Source organism: Barbatula barbatula (assembly GCF_947034865.1).
Source record: "Barbatula barbatula genome assembly, chromosome: 3".
NCBI classification, from domain to species: domain Eukaryota; kingdom Metazoa; phylum Chordata; class Actinopteri; order Cypriniformes; family Nemacheilidae; genus Barbatula; species Barbatula barbatula.
In genome coordinates, this window is record NC_136764.1 from 11,669,657 (window position 1) to 11,692,600 (window position 22,944).

The following is a 22,944-nucleotide window of genomic DNA, read 5'->3' on the forward strand; positions in this document are numbered from 1 at the left end:
GGGGCGGGAACAAGCGTCGTCACACATCCACTTGACCAATCACGGCCTCTGTTTTGCGGTTTCTGATTGGCTCGTAAATAGCGACCCCGCTGTCCGTCTCATCTCGCTTCTTAGCCGCAGCTTGAACGCACAACTGAACCACAGACGCTTTCGATTCTGCACGGATTTCGCGCTACAAAATCTACATCATTTGCAACCCTAACCTCTAACGTTAAGTCTGACAGACATCGGTGTTGTTCAACGGAGAGAACCGTTATCGAGCGAGAGACGAAACGGAGGCGTCTGCGCGCATCGAGAGCCGTTAGCGGACTGGGCTAGCAGCATCTCTCGACGCTTCTCGCCCGCCAGACATCGGGCTTATAAAACGCTTACTTTATCAATTCACATCTGTATCATAGACACTGATCGACACAGGTGAATATCGGCGGGTTTGGCGGAGCGTTCCGGCTCTTGCTTGCTCTGCAGGCCAGGGGTGGGTACGGAGAATGCTGAAGGATGAATCAGAGAGACACCCTGGTTCATCTCTTTGCTGGAGGGTGAGTAGCGAACCGCTAAACGGTGATCGGCACTAACAAGCGTAACGTTACAGACGTGTGTGATCTTAACACATCTGCGCATTTCTTTTCATTCACGTTTATTATAACACGCGACCACGCATCTATTCAAGCTAGGTCGTTAAACCTATTCGCATCGAGCGGAGAATAACGTTTGAACCTTTCCGTATATATATTAACATCACACCATGCTAATCCACACTGTCATGAAAGTGCTGTGCTTTATCTCCTTTGGTGTTGCATTGAGAAGCTCTTAAGCACGGACATGTTCTGCATTTCAGGAAGTGTTGATGCTTTTCACTTATCGCATTTTGCCTCGCTCCTCCTCAGACAAGAATGACGGGCTAAAAGTTAAATATGAACCCGAAGCATGTCGTTTCATGTGGTTTCAACTGTCAGCTTGACTCCATTGACAGCGGCTGGTTGTTTGACAGGGATCTCTCTAGTATTATACTACAGCTATTTTTGACCCCATTCTTGTTTCTGAATGGCCCTCGCTGTTCTTTTCTTCTAGAGGGGCTTCAGAGATATATTTCAAGTCTCCACAGCTTTTTTACAGGGCTTTGTTATGGGACTGTTTTTCATAATCACGAAATAAGAACCGAATCAACTTTCCTTTCTTTAATAGTGATGCAAAACATATCACTGTTTAACAGGCTAACATATCTCAAGGTCTTGGTGATAATGTTGATATGAGGTCTTCTAAAACGCCTCTAATAAGTGCACGTGTGTTTTTTGAGGATAAATACTCACAGAGGGGTCATTTCAGTCTGGGCGGTGAGTTTAAAAAGCTTACAATGTTGGCGAGAAGGAATAATAAACTCTTAGGTAAGTTCATTCGTACCTGACCCCCGTCTTGCATTGTAGTTGGACTTCAGTAGCTTGTTAAAGGAATCGTTCGCCCAAAATGAACATGTTTCTCATCATTTTACCCTCGTGTTTTTTCAAACCGGTATGATTTTCTTCTGCAAAACACAAAAGATGTTTTTGAAGAACGTCGGTAACCAGACACCATTTCTGAAAATGTCTTTTTGAGTCCCACAGAAGAAAGTCATACGGGTTTTAAACAGAATGAGGGTGGGTGAAGAAATGATGACACATTTTCTCTTGACGTAGCTGGACGTTTTGGTAAACAAATCCACGATACTGTGATGGCGATAGTCTTTACAGAATTCTCCCGTTCATAAATTGTACAAAAGCTAGAGGTTTCATATAGAGCTGTGCAATATATCGAAATTACCTAAATATCGCACATGTGAATATGTGAAGGAGAATTTAATTTTTCGAAAAGTTATGTTAGGTCAAAGTTTTAGGTGAATGCGGACAGTAGGCTATAGTATCTACAGTTGGGATATGCGTGCATGTGCATGATGGCGTGCGCATGTTCTGATGCAAGTCAAACAAGAATCTACGTTGCGAAGCCAAATTTGTTTTATTTATTTGTCTTTGTTTAAAATGTCAGATTTGTTTAATGCAACAGTAAAACACGGCTGTTCACTTTCAGAAGTTGTAGTGATGCTTTCTTTTTCCTAAAATAATGTTATATATATGTTGTTTATGTAATTTCTTTAATATATTTTAAAATAATTTAAATAGATTTTTGAAAAAGCAATTTCGTATTGCATATCGAATATCACATTATTTAGCATGCTATCGCATATCGCATTCTTTCTCAATATCGCACAGCCCTAGGCAGGTTTAATACTGATGATACAATGTAGAAAAAAATTTGCTTTAAAAAGGTTTAAGTTTGTTATGCTGCAGGACACTGCATGACTGTCCTGTCAATTTAGTGCTCCAGACAAACTTTTTGTTTACTAGGAGCACTGTATCCCCTGACTGAGTTTTTTTTAGCAGCGCAAGCAGAATATTTAGGGGCACACCTTAAATCAGTCTGCAATGCAATGATTGACATTTTTCCTCAAAATAGTTGTTTTACTGACAAATAATTTGGCAATAAATAGATTTAACTCACAGAAATTACAATATGCAGTTTTATTTTCATTTCAGAGGCATATGAGATAACTCGATCAATACCACGGTCATACGGAATCTGCTGACTTTTTTGTTAATTCTGTGCTCAAATTTGGGAAAAATTCTGTGGAACAGTTTTCAATGTGTTCACATGTATACAGAAATGTTACTATGTGTAAATGTTTTAGAATAGTTTTAAAATACTACCTGTCTATGCGTTTAACTGCAGGTGACCGTGGTTTGGTTCTGCTCATCATTTAAAAAGAGACAGAGCCTACAGAGAAGCTTTAAGGGCTAAAGTATATAGCCTATAAAAAGTATATTTTATTGTTTTTTGTTTATATATCTTTATACCTTTTACATTTACAGTCCTTACAAATGAAGGACACTTTTCCTCATGTTCACAACACAATGTAAAGATAACTTCACAAAAACATAACAAGAGCATTCACCTGTCGTTCATTCTTGTTGTGAACGGATAGGAAATGAGTCATTGCTGTTTCAAGGAATCAACATATAAATGACGTATTCTGAACTCCTGCGTTTAGTTTTTTTAAACGTCTCAAATTTCAAATCGTTCGTCCTCCGGCTCAAAAAATCCGCCACAGCGAAGCAAACCATTGTAATGTCTGTTAACTTGTCAATGATGAGCTGAGCTGTGACCTCTGCGGCACCAGCGAGAAACATCAGTCACCCAGCAGCGCACGCTGCACCGTTCCGTACTCCCCTTCTCACACACATAGGGCCTTCACTGGTGGGCTCGCCATCTACTCGTCTTTTCACTTGAGATGTAACAACTAGAAAAAAAATCCAAATTGGTACTCGAGTACTTGTAAAAAAAAAACACACGCACTGTCTCAAAATCTGCTAAGATAGTATAATTCTAAGGTAATAAAAACATAATGCTTCATTGCGTACGCTCTTTAGACACCTCTGAAGACAAAGCTATGTATATTATATTGCATTTCTATTAATAGATCATCCCAAAAATTACACATCGGACCTTTAAGTGGCGCTGGTTATTATAGCCAAGTCTTTTTCACTTTGCCCCTGGGAATTTTGTGCCCTTTGAACACCGCTGTGTAAACCTCATGTGCAAACCGTAAACTTCACTGAACTAATAATGACCAGGGGACTTTACTTTGGTAAAATGTTGGCATTTGCTTAATAAGGCTTACATTTGAAAGGAAGTACTTCTCTTTTTATTCAGAATCAAAACTCTTCATGTAGCAAATGTTTGAGTGTAGCATTCTGTAAGTAACTGTAAAGTTCAATATTTCTCGTGCAAAAAGCCTCAAGTTTTGATGGGAGGGGCAGCTGGGTTTTTACTTGTGATCATACTGATCATTGGCCAACCAGAGAGTGAGCACGAGAGCCTGAGCAGAAACAAACTAGAGGACTCCATATCTGGGCCAAAGTTCACAGCTGCTCCCTGTTTGTTGGGTGGCCCTTTGAAAGGCTGCACAGAAAATAGACATTCAGGGAAACTGTGTTTACAACAGAGGGATTCATAGTCCATTGCTTCGGTCAGCAAGTTTAACAGGTTGTCAACATTCAGTGTTTCCTCTGTCAACACCATTAAATCTCTTGGAAGAACTTCAGATTATAAGGATTTAGTTGTTTGTATGAGCTGAGGCGCTTGTGACAACTGGCAGAGTAACAGTAGGCATCTTGTTTGTTGAGGATTAGTAAAAGAAAAACTTACATTAGAAAAGAATGTAGTTTACAAACCAACAGCCAATTCTTGTTATGCCGCAGGTCTCACCTCTCAACATAGTGTAAGCCCACCTCTGTGAGTTGCCCCTATGCATACAAACAAGCACTTGCATGTTGAACTTGACCTATACATATGCTACTCAAACCTGCATTCACGAGCTTAGCAAACCATTCTGGAAACCAGCAGAAGGCTTTTAAAGTTTGAAATATATACGTTCTGTCTGCATTGAAAGAAAGGTCCTATTGATTGCTTTAAAACAAAGTTGAAGTTAGTATGAATTTGTTTAGTAAATATGTATGTTTAGTCTTTACTTAGTGAAAAATATATATTTCTTGTAAAACAATACTATGCTTTGTCCAGGTTGGGCATCGAATTGGTATTAGCAGTGCATAGATCATATGATTTATTAAAAAAAATATATTTGATGCATTGCAAGTCGTATGGATTTAAGTTTCTGCTAAATGCATACATCTAAATATTGGTTTATATGTATTTTTTAATTCAATAAAATTGGCTACAGTCACTTTTTAGGTAAAATTTTCTTTTTTATTTAAAAACGAATGATGTTGCTTAAAAAGTGGATAAGAAGTAATGTATCTCTCTCTCTCTCTCTCTCTCTCTCTCTCTCTCTGTGGCCAGCTGTGGGGGCACTGTGGGTGCTATACTGACCTGTCCGTTGGAGGTGGTAAAGACGAGGCTGCAGTCTTCCTCCGTGACTCTGTACATCTCTGAAGTTCAGCTAAGCACTGTGAATGGGGCCAGCGTGGCTCGTATGGCCCCACCAGGGCCTCTGCACTGTCTCAAGTAAGTATTACATAAGCAAACTTTAAGGAACTTAATTGTTCCTTTAAGGCATTTAACCAACATTGCAGACAGTGTTTCAAAAACTACAAAATCAGTACAGTTTGGACAACATCAAAATTGTTAATGGATCCTATCGATCGTCCATCATCAAGATTTTGAGCTTCAAAACAATGCTGTTGTCTGTAAATTTTTTGCACACATTAGCCGGCTTTCGAATGTCGAGTCAGACGTGGGCATGCTAGTGCGTAAAAGGGCGAGTTGCATTTCCACAGTCCCTTCCGGGGCATTATCGTGCCTATCCGGGGCTTTCTCGGGGCCAATGGCCAGCTGAGCCTTGAGAAGTGGTTAAAGTGAAAGTCGGAGATTAACTGGTGATGAACCGTGTCAGCAGCAAGATGCACATTTTACTTCATAATGATGAATGATAACTGCCTATTCAACTCAATATAGAGATTTGCAAGCATTGATGTAAACTTAAAATGCAAAAAACAAAATACTTTGCTATTATCTTAGAGGCTAGTGGGCTAGTTTAATCGTGGGATGCAGGCATAAAACGTCAAATTAGATAGTGATCTAAAGCTACATAAAGTTATGATAACAATTACTTATTTATGTCATTTTATTTATATATTATAAATGTCAATATTTGATTGATCTAATCCAATTACTGATCATAACGTAAGGAGAGTGGAACACATTGGCCTATGCCTGTTTTTGCAAATAATCCACTAAATTTGTGAATATTTTGTTTTGCAAGGTTAGGAAATTATTGTTTAAGTTAACAGTTTAACTTAATTGTTAAAGTTAAGTTAACAGTGCGTACAGTTGCATACAGTTTGTTAAGTAATTCTGCAATTTAACCATAGTATTAGACAACTGAGTGTAGGTCACAAAGCAAAGGTACACCGAAACCTTATTTCAAATTATTTATTTGTAGAAATGAAGAGTTTGGTTCCAAAATGGAAAATACTGTGCATTCTGATTAATATCAATCAAACAGCGTTTTGTTTTTATTTAAGCCATAATAAAAAAAACACAGCTAACTAACACAATAAAACACGATGACATTTTTGGTTGCGCTCTTATATAAGCTTTTTGCATAAACACCGCAGAACCTCCGTCGTCTTATTTTGTTGGCTCGTCTTTCACAAAGCGATGATTTCAATAAATGAACAAACTCCATGTTTGTTTTGTAATGACGAGATTGCGATCCAGCAATCCTCCTTCCCGCTTGAGTAGTGGGGTTTTCGTGACGTGTGGACCGGAGAGACGCATTTAAAGCAGGGTTTTAGAGCATCGCTGCCGTGCTACTGGCCTGAGACTTTATTTTGGCCTTACAGCTAGAAGCCTGAAGCTACAAGCTCGGCTCGGCTCGACGAAAGCCCTGGTTCGCCCTGTCCCCACAGTCGAAAGCGGCTATTGACATGTGACCATTAATTGAGATCATGTTTTATGCTGAATTCATACATTGTCTTGAACATACTTTTAGTTTTCTGTTGTTCTGTGTGGCGGTTTGAGAATAGTCTAGCTTAGGTTTTTAGAGTATAACTGTCAGTGGTCCGCAAAATTCTTTGGAATTTTCTCTGTCTCTGGGTGTAGTCTTACTGTTTTCTTTAGTGTTCTGGAATAACTTCTTTGGCCTCAGGCAAGAACAGATAAAAAAAGGATGAAAAAACATAGGCCAGCGGAAAATAAGTTACAGATGCAGTCTTTTTTCAATTATGTTATTTTTTAACTAACTGTAGAGGAGTAAGAACTTGTTGGTCTGTGTCTGCTGCAAGAATGTGATGCCACCGTGGAGTCAGGACGTGCTGTTTTTTTGCACTTCATCAGAAACATTCAGGAGGCACTAATCCAGTTTGTGCAATTTTTATTTGTCTAAATAACCCTTTTTGAGACCGGAAGGGCTAGACCCACATAGAATCTGCTCCTGCTGAACCTGGTCAAAATAATTGTAATACATTCTCTGCCACTTTGTGTTTTCTTTCTATAGTATTTGGGTTAATTTGATTTTTTCAGCTACTAAGAAGAGTCCAGTACTTTCAGTTTTCAGCTCATTTTACAATGTTTAAATCCATTTAGCTGGAAAGTGTTTATTTGGGACTTTCACAAGGTGCAACTAGATATACTGTAGGTAATAACAGTTCTCGCAGGATAGCTTATTGAAGACAGCGCAGCAAATGTTGGACGTCATGGCAACCACATGTCACATTGTTTCCTTCATAATTAAGTGTTGCAGATACAAAAAAGTTCACATAGGTTCACCAAGGCTTCTTTTACATTTCCTGTTATCTCTTTTTTTGTCAGGTTAATACTGGAGAAAGAAGGTCCTCGCTCACTCTTTAGGGGGCTGGGGCCCAACTTGGTGGGAGTGGCTCCATCCAGGTATGATCTGTAATGCAATAAATACAGCTTGAATGTGCTGGTAACAGCCAATTCATTTTGTCAACGTATTCTATATTCATGTGATCTGTGATATGCAAATAAAAATATGATTTATGTACTTCACAATCCATTTGTTTTTCCTCCCAGAATAGATATTTTATAAAAAAAACAGTATAGCTCTGTATAGACTGTTGACTATACAGACTGTATATAGACATAACGTTATGTGGCCCAAAAGTAACTTCCAGTAGACCTCAAAAGTATCAATAACTGTTGAGTAGTTTTAATTTAATTCAATTAATATGCAATTAAATATCAGTATAAATTTATATTAATGTAAGTTAAAAAAAAATTTGATTATAACCAAACACATATCGTAAGTTAACTTTGGGGCAGGTGCGCGCGTCCGATGAAACCATGCATAAGGAAGGGCCTGAAACCTAAATCCTTATTCACTACATTTTGTGATGTGTCAGTTTGCATTGCTTGTAATGTTGACCTAGTTTATAAGAAATTATTAGTTTAAGAGGTTTGTGGATAAACTGGTTTGTGGATAAACTCCCCTTTTTAGGCATTGAAAAACGAAAGTGTTTATTTGGAATTGCATTGTTTCCCCCAAACGGTTACATAAGATGCTGCTGATCATGTGTCATTGCTCTATTCTCAGCAGGGGAGATTGTATCTTGTCTTATGACACTGGCCACGGGCCCTATGCTGTCTCTCTGCTTGTTGAGTCAGTGTCTCCCAGGCATTTTATGAGGTTGTAGCACTTCCATAGAGTTGATTGCTAAACCTTTGTTTGTCACCTTTGTTCATTGACTGCAGTGTATCATCGCCGTGTTGCAGGCTAGCTGCTTTCAATCCCTCACTTGAGCGTTGTGTGTGATTAAATCACAGTTAAATTGGTATGTGGGTGATGCTGTTGCAACTAAGCCAATTAAAACGTCGCTATTTCTATGTTTTATGCACTCCCATGCTGCAGGAGGTGTGTGGGTGCGCATGTCTCCATCTGTGCTTGTGTTTCTCCATATACATGTCCTCTGTGTCCTCTATCCTCACAGCTGGAATGGTCACCACGTGACCATTAGCGTTACGTAAAGATTCAAATCTGCGTATATGAAAATAAGGATTGCTGTGTGCTTGGATGTTATTAACTTACTGTTTACTTTATAATTTCAAGGTGACGAAATATTAAAATAATGTAAAGTTCTATCTGTGGTCTGAGTAGTTTTGAGATATTGAGCTTTAAAGTTTTGGCATTTCATATAGCAAAATTATATGAGTAACAAATCTATATTATACATGAAAAAGATAGAGACCCTAAATGTATTCCAAATGTACAATATCATAATTTTCTTAAATTTGTTAACAAGGGTTTTTGGAACAGGTCAAACACAGATAGAACACTTTCGGTTTAGAATTATATGGTTCTATCTGCAAACATTTTCAAGCAACACAAACAATTTACTTATACATTTTGTTAAAACATGAAATAACACTTATGCATTTGGCAGACGCTTTCCTTTTTTTGTAGATAGACTCTTTTTGTTTTCTTTAAAAACTCAAAAAATGCATAATGTAAATAAGTTGTCACAGAATAAGATTATGTGAATAACTCAGTTTTGACCAAAATGTCAGCTAGAACCTTAGAATTCGAAGGCGATGATATGACTAAATAAAAAAAGTAAATCCACATTTAATTTTTTGTTTATTGCTTGAAATGGATACTTTTAATCATTTCACTTAAATATATCAATTTAAATCAATTTAAAATGGGCCCCAAAAACACCTGCTGTGAATATCTGTCCTCATGAGTTTGCATGGCCCTTTTTACTCCCATGGGGTTGGTGGAAGTCTGACAGATTTAACACGAGCATCTGATTGGCTGAGCAAACATATCAGGGCACTGATACACTCTCTCTCTCTCTCTCTCTCTCTCTCTTTCTAAGAGGGGAAGAATCACAGCATGCACAGGGTTTATCAGCTGTGGAATTAAATATCTTATGTGGTTTCGAACGGCTGCTCAGCCTCGCCATGTCACTCAATGCAGACTAGTATTCGACCGATATATTGCCAAGGCCGATATTTGGACTTTCTTTATTATCGCAGCGGCAGGTAAATCTTTCCGTTTGGCCGATAGATTCTCCGGTTAGGTCACGTTAGTGTATAAGCATTTTGTTCCGTAGGAAGATGGCTACACTCGACCCCACGCGGCACAAATTTGTCCTCATTAACAAAAATTACATTTCTTATATGGGCCACATTGCTTTCTCAAAACTGCATCGGCCATTAAAAAACCCATATCGGTGGGTTATGTTCCCTAGTTTTGTGCTGGTGAGAAATACAAAGTGTAGATTGAAAAGAAAAAACTCCCACTAAGGAAGAACGTGACCGGTAAAGTAGAAACTTTAATATGAATAATCATGTTTTTTGGTTGATTTGACCTGAGGCTGATTTGACCTGACTATGGAAATAAATCTGTTGCTGTTTTAGAGGATGTGATCTGATGGACACAACATACATCACCTCTGTCACCTTAATCTCCACCTGCATCTCAAATAGTCAATGTGACAGAATCAGGAGGGATCTCATAACATAACACAACATAGATTTATGACTATGTTTGCTTTAGTATCTTAAAGTAACCACCAATGTATAGATGCACAGCTTTACAAATGAAGTTTTTCATGTGCTACAGTTTGACAGTTGTAATTTAGGTGTCTTTTGATTGGCTGCCGGGTTTTATTGTTTAACAAAAATTGCAATGAAAATGAGTCTACGATATTGTTCTTTAGAGTTAAAAAAATCTTTCTAAATTTGAGAGAATACACCAATGTAAAAATATATAGTTATTGTTTTTGGTGTGAATTGGGCCTACTCTGATTGGTGGTCAATCTCTTTTAAAAATATGAATGTGTATAGTAAACGCTGTTGTAGTGATGCTTATTTACCTTAGAAACCAACTAACAAACACGTATGTCTCCATTTTGTCAACAGAGCAATATATTTTGCTGCCTACTCCTCAGCCAAAGAGAAGCTGAATAATGTGTTAGATCCTGACTCCACACAGGTTCACATGCTATCCGCTGGTTTAGCAGGTAAGAGTCTCGGCAAACATATTTCTCGTGCTTTGTAAATGCATTTTTTGACTTAAGTTTGCATTGGCTTTTTTGGTTGAATTTCACACACTGAATTAAAATGATACTCTCCTCGTTGTGTGCGCAGAACAACAGATTGCATCTATAGGGGGCGTTAATAATACAATGTTTCTCAGTCGCTTTTGTTTTTAGCAATGAAGAAACCGTGAGATAGTCTTCTTACAATATCATGTTTTGTCCTAGTGACCAGCTTTTACAAATGGGGGAGTTTAGCCATGGTTTTGCCCCATATTTCAGGTTTTTGAAGGTATGATAGAATCTAGACCGAAAGCACAATTGAAGACTTTCAGGATCAAAATGTTTCTTTTGAAGCAAATATTGCTCTGGAAAATCTGAAGAATAATGTAGTAACTTTATTACATTTAAATGATTTTCTTAGGATCTCTGTCAGCAGAGGAAGACAATAGATACAGACATAAAAATATAACATATTGAGAAATTTCTAAACGTAAATAACTTTCAAGTCTTTTATAGCCTGAAAGCAGTAACGAACAAACCATGTTAGCATATCAGGAAGACTACACGAAGAGAGACAAAAGGTCCTCAAAGTTTAGCTTGTGCTTTCCTTTCCCACTTTCTTTTTTTGTTTTCTTCTACCTTTTGAGGACTGGAGGACATAAGTCATTACATGCCAGTGTGCTTCTAAACAATCTGGCTTCACACGCTGTCTGTGCTGTGTGTAGTAGCGGCCGCTAGCAGGGCGCTACGCTAACATGTAGAGTGCCATGCGCGGTGGGCAGTCGCGACTGACATGGGCGGGATCGGGACGCCTCAGGTAGTCACGTCTCTACTCACCGGTATGATCATGATTCTCCTAATGATAATGCTGATTCATAATGATGGTTATTCAATTCATGTAGCCATTGTAGCTGGCTTGCAGTCTTTTAACCTCCTTGTGATTATGCAGTTTTGACACATGGCCCCCTTGCCAGCCTGTAACTCCCCGTAAAGGTAAATTCAGTGTAAGAACCACATGCACTTTTTTTCTTTTTTTGCAATCCTGAATGCTAACCTTGTCATTCGGTTCCAGTGCATCGTAAGAGCGGTTTGACGTTAACACTCAGCATGTGCAGTCTGTAATGTGAAGATAAGAGAAAAGGCGCCTTGCTTCCATCTCAACCCCACCTTACAGCACACGTAGTCCTGATGTTACCAAAGTAGTTAAATATAGCGTCTTGAACCCCTGTAATGGAAAATTGAAATTCAATAAGGGACAGTCCAATGAAATATTTATCACAAGTGTCGCTCTGTTCTCTCAATGAATTACAGCATAGTAGGCCTATACTCTTTTGTTTCTTGTGTTCACTCTTTGTGTCGGCATTAGTTTACAGCAGTGAAGCTACGGTTAGCTCGGTACCTGCATCACGATGCACATGAGTTTACAGTCATGTGTGGCCATTGCATTTGTTGAGGTTACAAACCATATAGAACGAGGCAAAATACACTATCGTAAATTACGTTGAAAACTTAATTTAAACCTCATTCAAACTAAAACTATGAAGTTTTGCGCTCCTCCTCAAATGCATCTACATAGTGAAAAGTTATTGCAGTGGTACTATTTTGCTGGCCCTGAATTACGTTTTAGATGAAATGCAGAATCTTTATTTCCTACATGATTGCAATGATGACTTTTGTCAACAGGAATGACAAGGTTAGCATTTTACAACCACATGCACTGCCTCTAATTCTCCGTAAAGTTATTGTTGATATAAAATTTGATCCCATTTTGAATTGTAAGCTGCATTGATAAAAGCTAAATTATTTAAATAAATAGTGTTGCTTCTTTGTAAGCGCTGCAAGGTCAGCTCTGTTCTTTACCTTTAACATGAAAAACACTGGTCTCCTTTAAAACTCAAAACTTCTGTCTTTCATATCTCTCTCTCTCTCTCTCTGTCTCATTCAGTCTCTGTTCCAAAACCTAGCGAACTTCCTACGTAAAGAGTTATTTAGACTGAACTTTTGAATCTGTAGTTTTCAGTATAGAATGTTAGTATTGAACTTGTTTATTTTTTATATATTTTACTACATTATAGGAATTTTACGATTTGAGAATCCATTATATTCAAATGGGAGATGTTAAATAAATTGAGATACATGTTCTGAATTGCAGGGGCCTCTGTGTTTTCTGCAAACTTTAGTGATATGTCTTAAAAAAGAAGATTCAAAAATCGATAGTATAAAATTTAGGAAAAGCAATGACAAAGTCTTATTCGTTTGTTTGCAATTTTAAAACAAATTCCAAATGAAATAATTTAGTTTTGTTATTTGACAAAATATTATATAAAGATACAAAGATTTGTCTCAACTCATTTTGTTATCGTGAAAAAAAACGACCTAAAACTAACTGAGATTATTATCGTGAGTCATATCGCATTGTGAGCTGGGTGAATCATTACATCCCTAGTACACTATATACCAGGGCTAGTCAACTGGCGGCCCACAAATCATATCTACCTGTCCCGCCCATTTCAAATAAGTGGAGAGACTTTAAGAATGGTGTGCTTTAAGAAATGCACGTCCTGAGACACCACATCTTTAAAGTCCAAAATACTGCTATATTCAATACGAAAGTATTCCTGCAGCTCAACAACAGTTTACGTTTTATAAAGCCACCTTATTTATTATTTACGAAGAACAGCCGTTCATCTCCCTCCTGAACTTGCACTTCAAAAGATCTGCCCTTCTATGTGAGTGGGACACATGAATGCAATTGGAATTCCCCCGAAGATTCGATAATATTGTTCAGTTTCTCAACTGATTCCCTTTATAATATGCCAGTTTAACGTCAAGGGGCAGGAATTACGTTTGTACTTCATGTATATGTGTTTTTACTAGTTTTAATTGGACAATTTATACTCACATCTTTGAAGTACTGGGGGAAGTAAATTAACAGCAATTAATTTTTCGGATAAACTAATGCATTAAGGAATATAAAAGGCAATTCAAAAGACTTTTAAATTGAGGCAAAAAATCTGGATGCAAAATGTATATACTTGTTTTTATATATGACCTTTAAGTAACAGCAACTAAAACAGTATAAAAGGAATAAAATGCAATAAATAACAGAAATAGAAAATAACAGACGAAAACGGGCATCCTATTTATACTTTTGGAATCTGGCCCTCAAAGAAAAGTAGGTAAAGACCCCTGCTATATATAATACTGCCTTCAAAATACTTTTAAAAAACTAGGTATCTTAGCATAAATAAAATGCCTAACTTGTAACATTCTCATCGGGGGAGTTTGTCATGCTATAAAATGCCGCTTGGCCCGGTTTTTTGGAACAGAGCTTCTCTTCTCCTTTATTATTCCCTTAACGTTGTCTTCAACTTCAAATCTCTCTCTCTCTCTCTCTCTCTCTCTCTCTCTCTCTCTCTATCCATAAAAAGTAATGGAAAATGCAAGCTCTCACTTAAGTGTTAAAAATGAGGGTTGGGAAGAATGAAATAGTCATTGTTTGATGTAACTGGTGGGCGGGGATTCATTGGGGTGGGCGGGGTTTATTGAAGTGTTCCACTCCCTCATGTGTTTGACATGACTCTGAGGGGCATGTGGACTGCTGCTTGTGATTGTGGTACAGAAAAGCCTGTGTCTATTTTAGGCCTTTACTGTAGCTTTCACCCTGCGTGAGGGTCTGTGAGCCAGCCTGCTCTGCCCCCCATATCTGCAGGCTTCGTCCTGCAGCTGTGAGGAGAGGAGCTTTGCCCCTCCCCTGTGAGTACTCGTCAGAGACACGCTCTCTCTATCTCTCTTATTCTCTCGATCTTTCATTCCCCCCTTCACCAGTTAAATGTTGTAGGCATCTTACCTTCTCTAGAGCTTCTACTCTAGCTCAGTATACCTGCTTATGGATTATTCTGAGAAAACAATGTTTATACTGAAGTTTTATACTGTATTGTTAAAAATGCATATGAATATCTTAAATATCCATTGTCTCTTTCGTTTTTTTTGTTTGAGGAATTCTAGTATCGCTTTATTGCTCCCTGAACTCTCTGTAAATCGATTTGGATAAAAGTGTCTGCTAAATGACTAAATGTAGTTTATTTTGCACCCAGCACCGCAAACCGGTCTCATCAATCTGTGTATAAATAACACGAGTTTACGCTTTCCGTGTAATACAAACGCCAAAATCCAGTATTTCCCATTAGCTTCTATGGAGAGCAGACGTGTCCACAACTCAATGATATATTATGTTGTAATTTTGCCATCATGACGTGTAGGGTGTGATTGTTGTATTAATTGGACATCATATTTTGTGCACGTTTATTATTTAGTAGAAATAATAAACAGAGAAAGAAGTGATACCCATCTCCGTCCGCAGTAAACTCGTATAAATAATAAACAGACCAAGAAGCGATCCCCTTCTCCGCCGTTTTGATTTTAAAACTGCATTGGCACTCATGTGTCTCATGAGTGGTCGCGTCATTACGTTAGCTTACGTTACGAAACTGCATTGACTGGCCTGCTCCAATTGCATAACACGCTAAGCTAGAGTGTATCTTCAAACACAGCGATATCGTGCGCCTTTAGAAGACTCTGAATGCAACTCATCTTGTTGGTATTAGGGCTGTGTATCGCCAACCACTTCACGAGACAATAAAAGGCCATGATACGGATACTTTTATTATTACAGATTTAGTGCAAAATATTCTTGTAGAAAATTGCCATTCATTACTACTTATCAGTTAATCTGACAAATCAATACATAAAGTCGTTTTGAGAAAGTTGCAAAAGATCAAGTCCTTAAACCGAGACCCTTGTTTCTAAAACAGGGTTTACAAATAGACAATATGTATAACGAATAAATATGAATATATGGATAAACGTTCTTTCAGAGATAATAGATTTAATTATAAAGAAATGTGTTGAATTGAAATGATATCAGATTTCTAGATATACCATTATAAATATGAAATGTATTGTAAGATTTAAGCAGGTCTTTGATCTTCACATTCAAATTACATGCACATTTACTGGGGCTCTTCCTCGTCTAACGTTTCAAACACGTCACTGTATTATGAGCGAGCGCCAAGAGACGTGTCACTACATCGCTCCAGCAGCGGGAGTTTCAATGATTCTAATCACATCCAATAGTTTTGAAGTGGATAAGGCAGAAGCAACGCTGCTTCATGTGTGTGTTGAATTAATGACTACACAACACTAACTTTACACTTTCATCTACACAACACTAACTTTACACACTTTTTGGCCCCTTTTCTCTTCTCGGATAAACTCGGATCAGATCCTTTACACCAATAATAATTGTTACACAAATGTTTTCTTTTTCAAAATGGCTGCAGAATCGATACAGGTGTATCAGGAGCTCATGCCGATGTATCGCCGTATCGATATTTTGAACACAGCCCTAGTTTGTAATGCCATTATACTGGTGTCGGTCAGTGTTTTCAATAAATACCTGTGGCTGACTTCAGTTTACTTGTTGCATGTTTTATGTCTTTGGGAAGCGAGTGGGTTTAGGGTAGGAGTGGGGTTAGGTGCTCTAAAATGTCTATTAAAGTATGAATAATATGTATTTATAAAATAAATCTGTTTTAGAAATGCAAAGAACAGAACGACTTTCATTATGACGCCAGGCGAACGACTGAAAGCAACTGAAGGATTGGCATCTCATACGTGCACAAAATTGGGCTTTGGCGTATGTATTACACACAATCAGAAAGCGTAAACTAGTTTTTTTATATGCAGATCGAGGAGATCCGGTTACAACCCAGTACACCGCGCCCAGGCTTTCTACTTCATTTTGCTGCAGTTGAATTCTAGAACTGACAGTTCCCCCCAGCATTAGGCAGAATATTTTGCTGTTGCTTTTAATTCTGTTAATACAATGCATTCATACATTTAAACATTAAATGCTTTTAGCACACACGTCATTTTTAACATTGCAACCTTAACTTGCATTTACATGTTGTACGGAAATACAGTAGATATATAATTGGTTGCTGTGCAAGTTTCACTTAATAATATTTTGTCATATCAAAAGACATCTTGCCTGTACATGCATGGCATGATATTAAAGAACATCACAGCGGTGGTATAATTCATTGCCCATGCTGTGACAAAAGCATAATCAAAAGTGTTTTAATGCATAGGGATTATTTTATCGCAATGTTTAGTTCGTTTAGTCTGCACTCTATGCTTTTTGTATCATTTTATTGGGATTATTTCAGTACAGACTAATTGGTTTCAGAGTTCAGTTATAGATAGAACACCATTTGGTGTTTTTTTGTAGTTGTGGCCAGTGCTCTAAGATGTGCTTATGGCTTTCATTTACTTAACTGTTAAGTATATGTTTTTTTCGGATGTTGGCATCTTTTCGGAGAAAACATACTCCATGTCACATCGGTGTTGGCCTAGGATGCTGTGATATGATGTAATATATGATTGTACAACTTAGAATGGGGTTTATAAACTGAAACAGCCAGGCCATAAGCATATTTTACAGACGTCCACAGCATTTCTTTGTGGAATTTCTTTAGGAAGACTTTGTCTGTTTTAGAATCATTAGACTTGCAAATTGTCCTGTGCTGAGTCACTTTGACTGTATCACTTCTGTGTCTCATCCAAACACCTTATTTTCCCAGGGTTCACTGCCATTACAGCGACTAACCCGATCTGGCTTATAAAGACACGCTTGCAGCTTGATGCCAGGTGGGTGGCACTCTATTTCGAGTGTTTATTTAATCACACTAGTGTCTCAAGGCCAGAAAGGTACTTTACGCAAACGTTACCTGACTATTAAGTGTTTACAACAGGAACATCCATTCGTTTGTTTTTCTGCTGTTTCTCAGGAACCGTGGAGAAAGACGCTTGAGCGCATTCGAGTGTGTCCGACGGGTCTACCAGTCAGATGGGTTACGGGGATTCTACAGGGGCATGTCTGCTTCCTATGCTGGCATTTCAGAGACTGTCATCCATTTTGTCATCTATGAAAGCATTAAACGCAAACTTATAGAGTGCAAGGCCAATGCTAATATGGATGAGGAAGATGAATCCGTAAAAGACGCTTCTGACTTTGTGGGAATGATGCTGGCCGCTGCTACATCAAAGACGTGTGCCACATCAATCGCCTATCCTCATGGTGAGTGCTGATTGGTCGCCTTTTTGTTTGTTGCCTAAAAATGTTGTAATCAATGTTAAATTATAAAGGTGGAAAATGTCACCGTTAATACTAGCAATTCAAAATAGCTTTGTTATCTAGCAAAGTTTTGAAGACATTTGCTCATTTTCCCTCTTTCTCTCTCCCTAACAGAGGTTATTCGCACCAGACTACGCGAGGAGGGCAGCAAGTATCGTTCGTTCTTCCAAACTCTAAACATGGTAGTCCGTGAGGAGGGTTACAGAGCGCTGTACCGAGGCCTCACCACTCATCTGGTGCGACAGATCCCCAACACCGCTATTATGATGTGCACCTATGAGCTGGTAGTCTACCTGCTCAATGGTTAACTTCTGGAGAGAGACAAGGAAGGGGAGGGAAAGATGGACATAGAGAGAGAAAGAGAGAGAGAGAGAGAGAGAGAGAGAGAGAGGGAGGGAGAGAGAGAGAGAAATGAACAGGGCGGGTAAGAGACAGCTAGATCAAGACTGGAAATGAGAGAAGGATTATCCCAGGCTTAGACCAAAGGAAGTAGAACACATCTATAAACGCATTGTTATTTCAGACCCCTAGAGGGGCCTGTAGTCTCGTAGTCACCAGAATGGATTTCAAGCCTGTCGGACTGGAAAGCATTTCACAAAGTAAGACTGAGTGTAAACAGACGACGCTAAAGCAATCTGTTTGTTTCTCTAGAAATGTTACGAAAGTCTGTTCTGAAAGGACAATCAAAGAGGGGAATGCTTGAAAATAAAAGAAACAACCGAATCTGCAGAATTCCTTGAGTCTTGGATTGATGTTCTTTGATGTTTCACAGTCAATTCATTAAAAAGATTGTTTTGAACTGAGCCAGAGCTTTTTAAAACTGATTTCCCCTACTTTATAGATATGACTCAAGGAAGGAAAAAACAATGCAGGTGTTTCTCCAAAGTTTTCTGTATTTCACACGTTGTTAGTTCAAGCATTCTCCTCCAGAGGTCACTTTCCACTCTTTCCAAACTATCCAGGCAGAGGGTTGTCCGCGCACAAACGTTCATTTGCTGTCATTCAATCGTGGTCACATGATCCGTGGCTTCTCATGTGCTTCAAACTGAAGTGTTTCTTGTTAGGTTCATATTAAGTTTAACCTTACTTATTTTGTGCGTGTGTGTGTTTTAATTTGATTGTCTGTCATACTGTTGTCCTAATATCCGTATATATTTTTAATTGGGAGATATTGACCTGTTTGCGTCACTGGGCCTCTTTACTCAAATGATCACTGCTGGGTGTTAGATATGAATTTCAACAATTGGCTTTGTCTTGAGTTCTGTTCCATTCCGATCAGAGTGGCTAACGCTAACCCTGACCTTGTTGTTTTGAAAACCATCAATAAACAACATGCCACATTTTGATATCCAAATTTGTTGTAAAGTAACAGTCATTTAGAATAAGTGCACCCCCACCCCACCAAGATTGTGGAGATACAAGCAAAATACATTTGCAGAAGTGTATCCCAACCCCTGGATCCCCTCTTAACGGTGACTTCTAAATGACTGTTTATGCACTTTGTGGCCTGTCTGGGCTTGCGCAAAACTTTTGTTTTGTTTCCTTTATTTCCGTATGGGACTATTTTAATCTTGTATTGTAAAACATGGTATTACTATGTAAGCAAGACAGTGTTTTGCTATGCAGTTCCCTTTGGAAGCTATTGTACAGTTCGGTGTACTAAACTTTTAGTGAAGGATATTCTTGTATGTGTATATACTGTATGCATATCAAATATCCAGTGTTCAGATCTGAAGTCCTCTGAATATGCAGTAGTTTGCAGTTCCAAAAGTATTATTTAAATGACTGCATATGTTTGTTAGAATATCACAGAAGAATGCTTTGAAACTATTTGTTGAATGTTATTTTCTTATAGTTTACGGAAATGTTTATATGATTTTTAAAATCACCCCTTATGCAAAATAATTTCCCAGTGTTTTCATCTCTGTTGGTTTACATTACTTTTGCACCGTCATAATATGAAGGAACTCTGTCCATTCTTATTGAGAACTTCAAGACTCAATGTAGGCAATACTTTTAATTCATTTGGGCTTCAAAATATATTTTTTAGGCATACACTGGGAAGCCTTATGCTGGTAGAATCCGTGTGCAGTTGAAAAACACAGACATCTTTAAATACTAACAGTAACAGTTCATACGTTCAACAAAGGCCATGATAGCATTGATCTGTTAGCCGGAGTGATGTTAATCTCATACAGTACATTTCAGTACATCTCTGTTTAGCTTGCTGTCCATTTCAAGTCTGTTTTTTTTTTGTATAGCTGTCAATATCCATAATGATCCACCCCCTCCACTGCTGGTAAAGTACTATAATGGTCAGCTTGACATTGGTTACCAACATTGATATTACGTATTTAGTGCTGGGTTATATGTTACTTCCAGCAATGTGATAGTCTATGTAAGCAATTGTCAGATTATTTTTCTCAATTTGACCAAACAGTTTTTTTCAGCAGGAAACCAGAAGCTTAAATGTGCCAAATGTCAGGCATAATACGTGTAATTATTGTATAAATAGAATATTGTTAAGAGAATAATTGTTATTGGATTAGTAATCATAGCCAATAAATAGTTGTGCTATATTTAAAGACGTAATGCCCTTGTGTTAGTAAATCTCGGAAACATGCATGATGCTTTAAGTTGGCAATACACAAATGCACTTCACAGTTTCACAGCTAAGAGACTTAAATGGCATAAAAGTACTTGGAGTGGCATTTTAAAAAAAGTATGTAAGGGCTGTCAGTAAATATCTGTGAGAGGCTAAATGGACAGAAGGCTAAAATAGAGAAAGTTTCTCTCAGCTGAGAATAACCATCTGATAAAAAATGTCCTCTTTTATTTTATACCATTATTGACATTCAGCAGTTTTAAAATAAAGTGTCTATTGCAAACTTCAACATGACCAACAATAACAATCTGTACGCCAACATTTTTAATTTCAATCTTTTCCTTTGTCTTTTTTAAAAGTCTAGTTGTTTAGGGTAAACATGTGGCCTATTTGTTGCTGGTTATGTGATATCATACCTCTTTTTGTACAAACTGTCAATAAAAGCAAATGCAAAACCTGTGGTATTTATATTCTTTTGATTGTAAAAGCTTTCGATAATCCAATAAATTAATCGATTACTTCGTACCAACTGATGGTCTTTGCTGTGCAACAGATTAAAGCCATATCCTTATATTTTCAATTTAATTAAATTTTTTACAACATGTGTCTTTGTTACTCCCAGGGAGTGTTTGTTAAGGAAATGGCATAAAAACTATTTTCTAAATTCACAAATCGGTTATGCGGCGTAGTTGTCATTTGCCAATCCCGCCAGAGGATGGCAGCAAAACCTAACTATAAAAAACTAGACAAAATAATATCTAGACTACATGACAGAACAGACAAACTACAGTATTTTTATTATACAGATGGGCCCAGTTTCACAGACAAGGCTTAAGGCTAGTCCCAGACTAAAATGAATGCGTGACCTGCTTTAACTTGCCCAGAAATATCTGCAAATATATCAGCGCCATTGTTTTGTCTCAAGATGCACACCAGTAATCTATTCTTTTAATGCATTTTTATAAAAAAGCGACAGAAATATCTTCAATATTCAACTAAGGCCTAGTCCTGGCTAAGACGTGTCTGTGAAACCGGGCTGGGGTGTATGGAGTCTCAAAGCCATAGTTTCAGAAACTTCTGGGTCCCAGCTGAAATACCTGCCCTGTTCAGTTAACATCTACATTAGAGACAAATGACTTCAACATGTTGCAAGCAAAAACCTACATCAGATACAGTTGCCACAACAGAATAAAAAGCAGCTGTGTAAACCTAGCAGGAGCAGAACACCTTGAAATAATAACTGTGTGTGAATGTCTCTCTTTGAGTTGCTGAAACTGAAAGTTCACGTGTTCACGAGTTCACTTTCATTTTATAGTTAGAAATGATGTTATTCCTTCTAGATCTATTTATTTGAATGGAAAAAAACAGAACAGAAAACAACAGAATACCGACTAGAGGTGATATGGGCAGTCTGTGGGCGTGTCGTCTCAGGCCTACACGACCAATCAGAGATCGCAACAGAAATAAAACCGCAAGTTTTAAAAAATATATATTTTTAAGTCAGTTATCGAGCAAGTACGTAAAATATCTTGATTCACAACGGTGAATGTATTAATAATTAAAACGAATTTACATATTTACGGAACATTTCAGATTGAGGTTAAAGATAGGTAGGCATGCAACCTGCAGTTGTACGTTTCAAACAGAGATGGCGTTAGAGAGACAAACCGCTGGAACTACAGCTGACTAAAACAGAAACGTATCGTTTCTCAGTTATTTATGTGGACTGTGTCGACGGGTAGAACTTTTAATATTCAGTTTAATAACTGTACGAACCATATTCATTGTTAAATTGACCTTATCTCTAACGGTTAAGGCTTTTTGCTCATGCTCGTGATTTCTCACGGACACATCGATGATAATACTGTCTATTTTCGTCCTCGCGGTGTGTTTAAGCAAGCCAAAAGTTCACTTCATCGATCCAGTTCCCACTCGTGTTTCTTATCACGGTGCATATATAACAGTTTCCCTCTTCGGAGGTTTAAAGACATTTTCAAAAGATACTTCTCCCGTCCAGTTTCATCATTCTCTCAGTGCTGTCGTGTGGATGATCATCGAGTCCTTATCAAAATGCAAATGTATTTCGCCGCAGGAGACTGAGCTGCTGGTGGGATTTCACTGAGGCTGAGAGTGGAGACTGAAGGGGCTTCCCCGGGTCCATTGTTTATCTTTGTAAAAGTCGTATTTAATGCAAGAGACAATGGTGTGAGACAGCTTGAGGGAAAGGTAAGAAAACCATCTGGCTAATGTAGATGTGTGTGGCATTTTAATATCTTTAACGTCTCTTTAAGATGACTTTGGTAAATGCAACTACTCCGTCTTAATGCATTATCAAACGCAAAAGGACATTTAAAGTAGTGGTGAAATAAAAAAATACAATTCCTGTTATATCATGAAATATTGCAGTGTTTGTTATAAATGGCTTATCAGTATTGGCCATTCACTTTTTTTTAATGTGTCTTTATAATCTTTAATCAAAATCTGAAAATGCACTTCTGCCTTATAGTTGCTATCCGTCTCAGATGACGTCAGTTAGATGGCTTGGGCAGGGCTGCTAGTTTCATTTCAAAATGCAACGCATGGTTTTATAC

General features: G+C 37.9%; 2 protein-coding genes across 3 annotated transcripts in view; both read left to right on the forward strand.

Annotated features, from left to right (window-relative positions):
* Positions 1 to 20,812, forward strand: slc25a36a (solute carrier family 25 member 36a). The gene is made up of 7 exons (XM_079453276.1): positions 1 to 536; positions 4,885 to 5,049; positions 7,357 to 7,434; positions 10,432 to 10,532; positions 17,195 to 17,261; positions 17,402 to 17,691; positions 17,863 to 20,812. Exons 1-7 carry the CDS (start codon positions 496 to 498, stop codon positions 18,054 to 18,056), a joined length of 936 nt encoding a protein of 311 aa, XP_079309402.1. The 5' UTR covers positions 1 to 495; the 3' UTR covers positions 18,057 to 20,812.
* Positions 20,813 to 21,984: 1,172 nt separating this feature from the next.
* spsb4a (splA/ryanodine receptor domain and SOCS box containing 4a) overlaps positions 21,985 to 22,944 on the forward strand; it is a 53,418-nt gene continuing 52,458 nt past the window's right edge. For both annotated transcript variants that reach the window (XR_013786424.1, XM_079452627.1), the window contains exon 1: positions 21,985 to 22,579. The gene's annotated coding sequence lies outside the window, so the exon portion shown is untranslated. The remainder of the gene's footprint in view (positions 22,580 to 22,944) is intronic.